The sequence below is a fragment of the Nansenia antarctica genome, assembly GCF_963989245.1.
Source record: "Nansenia antarctica genome assembly, chromosome: 4".
NCBI classification, from domain to species: Eukaryota; Metazoa; Chordata; class Actinopteri; order Argentiniformes; family Microstomatidae; genus Nansenia; species Nansenia antarctica.
Genome location: NC_137689.1, coordinates 43,874,245 through 43,885,735, shown reverse-complemented (window position 1 = coordinate 43,885,735; position 11,491 = coordinate 43,874,245). Strand labels below are relative to the sequence as shown.

Genomic DNA, 11,491 nt, shown 5'->3' with positions numbered 1-11,491 from the left:
ATTGGGGTGGGCCTGTCTGGGCCAAAAATGCCAGGGCCTAATTTTTGTCCCAGTCCAGCCCTGCTCATGCATGAGCATTTATACCTCGGCTATATAGAAATGATGCATGTATGTATTATGTTGGGACAAACTCACCCACATTTAAACTCACCCACATTTAAACTAAAGGCATGTTTATAAATATATTTTATCTTCAAAAAGCTTACCAATGCCTCATAGACCTCACATGAGACAGGTGCAGATCTAAGTTGTGGGAATCCACTTTGTTGAACAGTGCGTGTAGGGCTTTAACACCTCACTGCTGATTGATTGATTGATTGAAAAACTTTATTAGAAGATTTGCAGAAGTAGGTACATGAAAGTACATATTACATACAAGGTCAACTAACAGGATAAAAACCCAAGAAAGCCACTGGCTTATTTCAATTGGGGTCCTTGATTCCTTGATCCTTGATTCTCAATTCATCGTGAATTGATTCTCAATTCATCGTGCTGCAGGGCTTTAAACAGCTTAGTCGCTTTAGCGGTTTTTGGGTACTTGTTTAACGTAACTGGAAGCTCATGAAGCATGATATGGGCAACACTATTTGAAGGCTGTTCATTTTACTGTATATAAAAGGGTTATAAAGCCATAACACTTGATTTTCCATGAAGTCTAGTAGAACTAGTAGAAATAAAACAATGCAACAAACTATGCAATCAGGTAATTACCATGACCAAATCTGCTAAGAAAAAATACCTCGATAACAAAATCGAAGAAAACTTAAACAAACCACGTGACCTTTGGAAGCTACTTAATAGCCAACTAGGTTGCAGTCAAAAACTCAAAACCAGGTCTACAAACATCAGCATAAAATCTGGAGATTCTCTCTTTACAGACAAGCTGGATGTGGCTAAGTGCTTAAACACTTTCTTTACAACCATAGCCACTAAATTAGTTAACAATCTACCACCCCACTCAGGGCGTTATGGTGTAGAGCACATCCGTGCGTTCTACAATAAACTGGGTGTACACAAAGATGATTTTAAACTCTCCATGGTGTCAAACGATGAGGTGTTTAAAAAGCTGGGCGCTCTACACTCAGAAAAGGCCACGGGCCATGACAATATTCCAGCCAGATTTCTAAAAGACTCAGCTGCCTCCATTACCCCAATCATCACCCACATAATAAACCTCTCCATCAAACAGGGACACGTCCCCCTTGACTTTAAAATAGCAAGGGTAACCCCACTGTATAAAAAAGGAAGCAAATTAGACCCAGGCAACTACCGACCTGTTTCTATTCTTAATTCCATCTCGAAACTTATGGAAAAAATAGTTTATGAACAGGTTGATAGGTACCTTACCGAAAAAAATCTGATGTATGAATTTCAATCAGGATTCAGAACATCCCATTCCACTGACACATGCCTTCTCTATTTGAACGACCACATCAACCATGAGGTGGACTCGGGCAAGTACTGCGGCATGGTCATGCTGGACCTCCAGAAGGCCTTCGACACAGTAGATCACCACATATTGTTAGATAAACTGAAAGCAATTGGGTTCGATAGAACATCGGTGAGCTGGATGCAATCCTACTTAGAGGGGAGGGAACAGGTGGTTAGTGTGAACGGAACACTGTCCCCCCCCCTCCCAGTGACCTGCGGCGTTCCACAAGGAAGCATATTGGGACCTTTACTGTTCCTAATATATGTGAATGACATGTCATCAGCATGTGATTGCAATTTGTTCCTGTTCGCGGATGACTCGGCTCTGCTGGTCTCTGACAGGGACATATTGCAGGTGGAAAAAGCGCTAAGCACTGAACTGAGTAGAATCTGCATCTGGCTAGCTGACAATAAACTATCAATACACCTAGGTAAAACTGAAACCATCCTATACGGATCCCCATCTAAACTCAGAAAGGCTGAAAATTTTTAAATAAAAGTGGGTAACATTAATATCACAAGAAAAGAGGATATTACATACCTGGGCTCCATCTTAGAGGCAAATCTTTCCGGAGATAAAATGGCAGCAAAAGTAATCAAAAAAGTGAACCATAGAACTAGATTCTTGTACAGGATATCCTCACTTGTCAGTAAAAACACACTGAGGACCCTATCAGGAGCTCTCATTCAATGTCACTTCGACTATGCCGTAACATCATGGTACTATAGAACCACAAAGGCCCATAAAACAAGACTCCAGACAGCCCAAAATAAACTGGTTAGGCTTCTGCTAGGCCTCAACCCTAGGACACATCTAACCGCTGCTCATTTTTTTAGCCTTGATTGGCTACGAGTAGTTGACAGAGTGCAGCAGCTTGCACTGGGCCTGGTCTTCAAGATACGCTACACCACAAAGACACCCAAGTACCTGTCAACATACTTCCAAAAAGTGAACAACGTCCACACATACAATACCAGAGGAAGCTCCACGAACCACGTTCAACCGCGTTGCACCACAAACAAGGGGTTAAACTCGTTTGCAAACTATGCAGTAAAAATGTGGAACGCCCTTCCTATAATCTTAAAGGAGTGCAAAACACTGCCCACCTTCAAAACCACTCTCAAAAAACATTTACAGGAGGCTGCAATCCGTAACTGGACCCTCTAAATCAAAAATCAGATTAAAAGACCCGAACTACCCACTGTACATACTTTGTGTTTTGTCCCCCGCCCACACCTGTGGTGTATGTCCCCACCTGTCCTACCCGCTGTACATACCTAATGTTTTGTTGTATTGTTCTTCCCATGATGGATGTATATTTATCTTGTAGATAGTACTAGTTATTTGTCTGTATTATCTTGTAGATAGTACTACTTTTTTTGTCTGTCTTACATGTAACGATGAATTGAGAATCAAGGACCCCAATTGAAATAAGCCAGTGGCTTTCTTGGGTTTTTATCCTGTTAGTTGACCTTGTATGTAATATGTACTTTCATGTACCTACTTATGCAAATCTTCTAATAAAGTTTTCAATCAATCAATCAACTGCTCCTACTTTTGTTGATCAATATCTTTTAGCCACTCATCTGTCATTCGAGTGAGAGCTGTGCAGGTTGAGTGCCCTTTCCTATAAGCAGCGTGCTGGTAGTTTCTTGTTAAATTGTTCAGAAAAATAGGTTTGTATCTGGCCAAATAAAACGTTTTCCAACAGGTTGATTATAATAGGTAACAAGCTGATTGGTCTGCTGTGAGAGCCAGAAAAGGCAGCACAAGCGTTTTTTGGTAGAGAGATTACTTTAGCAGTAATTATTGTCAACAACTGCTGCAAAATTGTGAAATGATGGTAATGTTATCTTTGGTGTCCTCCATGTTTACAGTTAGTTTCTGACCTTAAGTGATTTCAGAGCACTCTGATGTTGAAACAAGAGCAGATTTCAAGAACATATTTACGAACCCATGGTAAAAGTGGGGGGTCCAAACTTGCGGGTGGTATATAATGGCTACGACGCCCATGTTGTACACACCCCTATGGCTATCGTCTTTAACTTAACTCTTCTGTTAAGCAATTAGAAATGCAGTCATACAATTTTACATAAACACATTTCTTTATTCAGCCTGATATGGGTTACACATGGAAAAATGATAACCTAAGAGAACTACTTCCCTTTATGGAGCTAATGACATGACAGTTCCAAATCAGCTTGACTCTCACCAGGCAGCCGCAAACACCAGCTGTTGTGGTTATGAGGAACACAGCATAATCACATGCTACCATTGACCTGAGGTTTCCTTTTTTTCCAAAAGCAACCAAAAAAAAGTCCCGCCCGCCCCCCCTCAGCAGTCATGTCTGTGTTTGTTTTAATCACCAGATGATATGGAATGTTGCCATGGAAAGGCAGGTTATAAGAAAGACAAGTGGTTAGCCACAGTAACCACTTTGCGGCTAAAAAAAGAACAAAATAAAAGAACAATATAAATCCCTGGCTTGGGTTCCTATGTTGCCAGACAGGCAGGGTGTTTCAGGCAGGGTTTCAGGGGATGCTGCCAGTGCGAGGAACAGCAGAAAACAACGCAGCTCGTTTCATTGCTTCAGTGTTCTCTTAAACATAAATCAAGACCTCAATGCTCCGGTAGTACAGAGGGGACATTAGCTTTATATGGTATGTGAGGGCTTAAATACTTGCAAGTCAGTTCTTGAACCAAACACATAGGTCTGACAGTCATATACATATACATGTATATATATAGTCATATACAGAGACAGGGGTCTGACAGTCATATAGAGACAGAGGCAAGAGTCATCAGGGAGAGAAAACAGGGGGGTCTTTTCACAAGTATCTAGTGTTAACGTTTTTTTTTCCCTTCGTTTTTTTAAATTTTCACAAAGTGCACATTTTTGTTTATATTACATTTTTTAACATAGCTTTAAAACATTTTATTTTCTGTGATACAAGACTGAACCCCCATCCAACACAACCAAAACGGAAAAAAAAGAAAATCACTAATTTCATGCTGTGATAACACCAGCCAATGTTTGTTACTTGACTGAGCCCTCTTTCTTGGCTTCTTAAATCTCTTACAGTACACTGTTACTGTCAGCGTGCGTTTACAGTTAAAATATATATTAATCTATCATTAAATAGTTTGCCTCTTGCACGGTCTTGCATGCATTGGGGAGCATTTGGGCAAGCTGTACAAGAAGGAGAGGCATGTGGACGGACTGGCTCAGGCTGTAGGCTCCGGGCCTGGTCCAGGCTGTAGGCTCCGGGCCTGGTCCAGGCTGTAGGCTCCGGGCCTGGTCCAGGCTGTAGGCTCCGGGCCTGGTTCAGGCTGTAGGCTCCGGGCCTGGTCCAGGCACTCTCTGTTGGTCCACCTGTAAACGGTTTGGCCCTTTTTTTCATTGCAACCAGGTCAGTCCAGAGGATGACTCTCCAGTGTGTGTATCTGGTATGTGTATCTGGTGCCCGTGTGTGTGTGTGTGTGTGTGTGTGTGTGTGTGTGGTCCTTTACTCAGTTTCACAGAAGAAGTGAGATCACTGAAGTTTTGTTCCAAGCTTTCGTTGTCTGTTTCTAGAGGATAAATAAACATTCAAACAATTAGACTGGCAATTAATTAAATGGTTAAAAACATATTACCAATGTGGAATATGGTGTTTCGCAGCATTTCCCCCCAAATCTCACCTTGCCTCTGATCTGGTCACCGTGTACTCAAACCACAGGATGTTGGGGATCAGGCTTGTGTCTCGCACCAGAAAGAACTCTGATATCGGCCTGTCAGTGGCGGTCAAAGGTGGAAAGAATGTTTTGTGACAAAAGGTTAAAAACTGCAAGACTACCAGTATGTAAAGGTGCATCAAATGGAATAGAGAATCATGGGAAATCTCCATGTGGTGCATAACTCTGTGCCACCCTGGAGTCATTAACATCCTGCTAAGATTGGACCAGCCCAAGAGATGTGTCCCCGTTCTTTACCATGCCGCTATCTTGGGGAACAGTGGCGTCAGCACCTCCTGTGTGAAGAAGAACCAGACCACTCCGATGGTGCTACCGGCCACGCCCCCATAGAACACCTGACTCCAACTGTGGTACAACAGGTAAACCCTGAGGAACAAAACAATGGAATATGTCTTGAGCATTTTCTGATAACTCTATTATTGTCTTATTGCATACTATTTTTATTTTATTTTTTTATCTCAAAAACACACTTTGTCGTGGGAAATCTAGGGTTCTCCACTTAATCATTTGTGAGACTTTGCATAAATAGGCACATACACAATATTTGTCTGACTATTGATTTATTATAGTAAGTCAGTCTGTCTTTAAGCAAGACCCCAAGACAGAAGACCTCCTTTTATAGAATACAATATAGTTTTATAGTGCTCCTTTCACTCTCACACTCACTCAAATCTACTATCTGTTCCTGCTGCCTTGAGACAGTGGGCTGGACTACGGGGCTGTGTGGTACAATCAGACATCCCTTTCTTGGACGATGATAGATGTCCAGGTGCCGGTTCTGATCACCCCCATCAGACAGATACTGGCCACTTCATTAAGAAATACAATTTCTATCTCTGTTAACTCCCAGGTCGTAAATATACTGGCCTGTTTGTGTTAGTTCAAACATGTCTACTCTAAGTGATAGTCAAGTCTGGAACAGAGGATGACTCCCAGATGAGGGCAGAAGATAGCCCTGGCATAGGATCTCCTCCTAGACCACCAGCTTGTTAAAACATTTTAGTACAAAGGATACATTCTTAACAAAATAGAACATCTAGGTACAATGTGTTCTACGCTTCATACAATGATTACGTGATGAAGCCATTAAATGATAAACGATTAAATAGTTGAATGATTAGCAACACCAACATTATTAACGTTTACTAGCAGTTGGTTATTATTACAAATACTTATTTTGCCATTACAACCTACACCATCCATCAAAATCAGGAGGAGATTGGACGTATTTGGCGACTACTTCTGCTCATAAACATTATTCCAAAAATACTTTGATCTCGGACAACTTCACCCCAGATGGCGCCTCCCTTTCTTACCTGCTGTATGACACGGACAAGGCCACGCCCAACAAGATGGTGGACAGTACGTGTCTCCACAGCAGCTCCACACATCGAGCGTTGTTCGTTTGATGCATTCTAAACGTTCACAACAAAGTGCAAAAGCCATCATCATAAAGAACGCATCATAATGATGAACAATCACTGCTTTTGTATGCTCGTTTTTCATTTTTTAAACAACCTCCTTTGGGAGACTAAATGGACTCACCTTAAATAAAGGAAAAGAAAGAAGTAAACAACAAAAAACCAGATGAATTGGGAATGACTGGAGGGCATCCCATACTCTGTGTTCAGGGTTGCGTGAGCCCCTAGAAAAAGACAGATCCAGCGGTGAACAGGGTTGACAGGTGGACAAGCAGCAACCTCAGAGAGGCTGTTTCAAACCCTACCTTTTTCAGAGGCACCCCATCAGAAATGGAATAATAAAAGAAGCCATGCTTATTTGGTTGAAACGCAAGTTATTCTATTCATCCTAACAGCTGTTTCACATTACAGCTTCATCCAAGTCAATTGACTGCTGGACAAATCCTTAGACCAGTTCTATTCCACACTGTAGGCTTGGCCTGTGTCAGGAGGAGTATGTACACAACTATACACCATTGCTACACTAGAACAGAAATCCATGCCTAGTACGTATGGGTACTGCCATACATCTACTATACATTTCATGTAGACAAATGAACGTATTGGGGAACTAGGTTTCAACTACACAAGCTCGACGGTCAACTCACTGGTGCTCAATTGACTCACCTTCACACGGGCGGGGCTCTCTTATAATGTGCTTCAGCAGCCAGTTCACTGCTTCATTGAGTACGAGCCCACCGAAGAAGGAGATCTACCAACGAGGATGGGATGGAAGATGGGAACTGATTACTGTAATTGCCCTGGTCTACTGGGTAGGTACTGAGACACAGCTTTGAGAAAGTTTATGGTTTCATGGTAACATTCATTGCACTCCCAATATTCATCTTTGCATATTAGGGTGCATTCACACCTGTCATTTGGTCCGATTCAAAGTGGTCCAATTCATAATGTGTTGCGAAATGTTGCACTTTGACTTGGTTCGAATCGTGTTCACACTGCAATCATGACAGAGCAAAAGATCTTCAGGTCTGCTATGGTTCTGAATACGCCCTCAACACCACACGCTTGCTGACAGTTTTGTGATTTGACACTCAAATTCAGCCCAATAATTTTTTGTTGATTCTCTGTTCTCATTTTCTGTTAAAATAAAATGACATAATCGTAACCAGTTTACCATCAATGTCTAATGTTTACAAGCATTGAGACGGACTATACAGTTATTGGCATGAGCATAAACACATCACAAGCCGATTTATCTTGACGTGAGGGCATGGTGAAATAGCATTTTATATATCCGATATGATCGACTGTCACACAGGGATGAGCAAAGCTGTCCATCATTATTAATCATGAACTGTCTCAAATATAAATATAACGTAATTAGTGATGCTCCGATCTGATCGGCGCCGATCGGTATCGGCCGATATGGCCTTGATCGGTTTTGATCGGAGTTCTCAAAACGGCCGATCAAACATGACCGATCAGTTTACAAAATGGCGTCGCCAGTCTGGAAATATTACACAGTGTCGGAAAGAGACAACAAATATGCCGTTTGTAATGTCTGCTCAAAAGAAATACCTCGGGGAGGAACGCACGCAAGGTCTTTCAATACCACGAATATCATACGGCATTTGCTGCGTTCGTCGATTCGCTCAGAGAGCGCCGAAGCGCACACTGGGCTCGACGTCATAAAGAGACCGAGTGCTTTGATTACTTTGCTGTGCTTTGAAGGCCGATATGGCCTTGATCGGTTTTGATCGGAGTTCTCAAAACGGCCGATCAAACATGACCGATCAGTTTACAAAATGGCGTCGCCAGTCTGGAAATATTACACAGTGTCGGAAAGAGACAACAAATATGCCGTTTGTAATGTCTGCTCAAAAGAAATACCTCGGGGAGGAACGCACGCAAGGTCTTTCAATACCACGAATATCATACGGCATTTGCTGCGTTCGTCGATTCGCTCAGAGAGCGCCGAAGCGCACACTGGGCTCGACGTCATAAAGAGACCGAGTGCTTTGATTGGACGAGAGGCGTTCCACGAGTGCTGGTCAGAGTTCCAGCGCGACTTCACGAGCGTAGTGTAGGTAGTGTTCACCGACGTCATGTGACCCCGCGAGCAGGAAGTCACTTGGTCCATAGCAACAACAACTATTAGCGCGTGAGTTTTAGGTCTTCCTCTGTGCACCTTGCACAAGTGTAGATAGCGAGCGACTTTTCAGCAGCAGGACATATTTTAGATGATAAGAGGAACAGGCTGAGTGCCAAAAACGCTGAGATGCTTGTATTTCTCAAGGCTAATCTGCCAGTGATGCTGCTTAATCAGAAGTAAGGTTTGAGTCTGAAATCTCCTTAGGTGCAATGTTTTGTTTTTTTGTTTTATTGATTATTGCTGACTTGCTGTCTTATCTCCTCCTAAATATGACTTGAAACTGACTGACTTGAAACAGTATTTTATATTTGGCTATAGCCTGTTTATGTTGCAGTTTAGTTTGGGTATGTTTATTGTTCCTCAGGAAAGCTACAGTTACAGTATAAGCTCCAAGTTCTCTAAGAGCCCCTAGTTCCTCTCAATCGAGTGGAATGTTGCACATTTGATGTGACAGTGTACATTTTATTTATTATGATTTTTATTTTCACATTTTATTTGTTTTTCCTGAAGTAAGCTACAGGTGGTTGTGAATTCAATAAAACAGATGGTCGTCAATTCATGATACTTTCTCATCTCCTAATTTCATTTAAATACTTAATATACAATGTCAATGGTGTTAAGAATAATTTAAAACATAAATAATGCTACACAATAAATAGAATGCTTCAATTGCCATTTTCGACGCTGTGATCGGTGATCGGTGATATCGGATCGGCAGATCACTGATTCCAGTGATCGGCACCAAAAACCCTGATCGGAGCATCTCTAAACGTAATGTTAAGTTGTGTAAGTTGGTCATGTGACCACTTGCATGAGTTTGTTCAATCATGTCAATGACTGGGAATAAATGTCTTCTGTTTGACCCGTCATCTATTTTCAGTGTTTTATTTTCATATCATGTAGTGTGTGTTCAACAATCAAAAGTTGATTGTGTGTTGAAGTTTCGTCAGTGTAGGGTACAGCAATTGAGTTGTATTTGGTTTGTGGGTAACGTGCGTTCTCACTGCAAATGAATCGCTCCATGGAGCGATAGCAAGCGGACCGAGACCACCCTCTCTAGGACTGAGACCAACCTCTCTCGGAATGAGACCACCCTCTCTAGGACTGAGACCACCCTCTCTAGGACTAAGACCAGTCCTAGGACTGAGACCACCCACTCTAGGACTGAGACCACCCTCTCTAGGACTGAGACCACCCTCTCTAGGACTGAGACCACCCTCTCTAGGACTGAGACCACCCTCTCTAGGACTGAGACCACCCTCTCTAGGACTGAGACCACCCTCTCTAGGACTGAGACCACCCACTCTAGGACTGAGACCACCCACTCTAGGACTGAGACCACCCACTCTAGGACTGAGACCACCCTCTCTAGGACTGAGACCAGTCCTAGGACTGAGACCACCCTCTCTAGGACTGAGACCACCCACTCTAGGACTGAGACCACCCTATCTAGGACTGAGACCACCCTCTCTAGGCAGACTGAGACCACCCTCTCTAGGCGGACTCGGTCCGGTTGATTTGCTCCGGAGCGATTGCGATTGCTGTGTTCACATTTTCACGATTTAGGGTTCCCTGATTCAGACCAACGAGCTAGGTGTGAATGCACCCTTAGCCAATAATTATCCCATCTATATGGGCTTGAATACCCACATCTATTTGTGCCCTGAATACTGAAAATGTGTAGCATGACTTACCGTGTGCAGTTCACGCTTGAACACTATGAGGGTGACAAAGCCCACGAGGACCGCTATTGGAAGGAGGCTGGTGTATGCCAACACCTGTCCAGTCAGATCACCTAAAAAAACATACAGCTCTGTTATAATATGCGTACAATACCTTAACAGAGCAGTTTAATTAAAATCCAGGGGATTTGGATAGGAGTAGAGGATATTCTACACGTAGACCTATGTATGGCTATGAATCTCAGTGCCTACTTCAGTTCCACCATGGCGGATTTATTTGGATTTCGATAAACTATCTCGCCAGTCATCAGTGCTCAACCACAGGACGAGGACATCTTATGCATTCCAATAAAATAACAGCATTTATGATAACTACAATGAATCGCAGTTTGTTCGCAGTATTATCGTCACTCTCATATAGGAAATGTTTCATAAGCAGCTAGCTGCACAAGTAACATTTTCATATGGAAGTTAATGTTGGTAGCTTTGGAGCTGATGATGACGGCTCTTCTCTTCTAACCAGACAGCAGCGATCTGTCCACCAGAACCACACATTAGATGAGAAGCAACCTAAAAGCCACCAACTGCAAAGCGCTGAATTCAGATACATTTATTTTATTATGCGGAATTATTAACATTTTCATTAACATTTCATTGTACAATGTCTTTGTAGTAAGCTAGCTAGCCTATTTGGCATTGTGGACAACTTTTCGAACTGCGCATGCGGAACTGTCTCACTATTTGGCAGCTCATGTTACTCTGCCAGCAGACCTGTCTGTACATACGCTTTTTATGTCTCTCTATTTGGCAATTATCGTCGCTTGTGTCCATCCAGTAGTAAAACAACTCAAGAACGTATCAAGATTACAAAAGCCGTGAGCATTAATCAGACGCATATAATCAACAAGTAAAGTGTAGAGAGCACGCTTACCGGAGGGGAACTCGACGTGGGTTAAAGAGATCGACCGCCATCGAGGTGGTACCGAGCACTGTTCTTCCGACGCCATCTTACCCGGACACCGGGCAATGTGCACTGACCAATCACAATGGAACGCCCTGGCTCGTCTAA

At 42.6% G+C, this 11,491-nt stretch overlaps 1 protein-coding gene across 1 annotated transcript; it reads right to left on the bottom strand.

Annotated features, from left to right (window-relative positions):
* Window positions 1-3,775: 3,775 nt before the first annotated feature.
* Window positions 3,776-11,441, bottom strand: dolpp1 (dolichyldiphosphatase 1). The gene is made up of 8 exons (XM_080528273.1): window positions 11,354-11,441; window positions 10,435-10,535; window positions 7,255-7,339; window positions 6,713-6,812; window positions 6,484-6,582; window positions 5,405-5,533; window positions 5,114-5,203; window positions 3,776-5,002 (listed from the first exon to the last, which is right to left on the bottom strand). Exons 1-8 carry the CDS (start codon window positions 11,427-11,429, stop codon window positions 4,966-4,968), a joined length of 717 nt encoding a protein of 238 aa, XP_080384399.1. The 5' UTR covers window positions 11,430-11,441; the 3' UTR covers window positions 3,776-4,965.
* Window positions 11,442-11,491: the final 50 nt, after the last annotated feature.

Bases quoted from the DNA above. Each gene is read 5' to 3' on its own strand.
- dolpp1 (XM_080528273.1), bottom strand. From the start codon at position 11,429: ATGGCGTCGGAAGAACAGTGCTCGGTACCACCTCGATGGCGGTCGATC. The intron at 10,536-11,353 runs GTAAGCGTGCTC...ATGTTTTTTTAG, and splicing joins CCACGTCGAGTTCCCCTCCG to GTGATCTGACTGGACAGGTG. The intron at 6,583-6,712 runs GTGAGTCCATTT...GTGAACGTTTAG, and splicing joins TTTCTTTTCCTTTATTTAAG to AATGCATCAAACGAACAACG.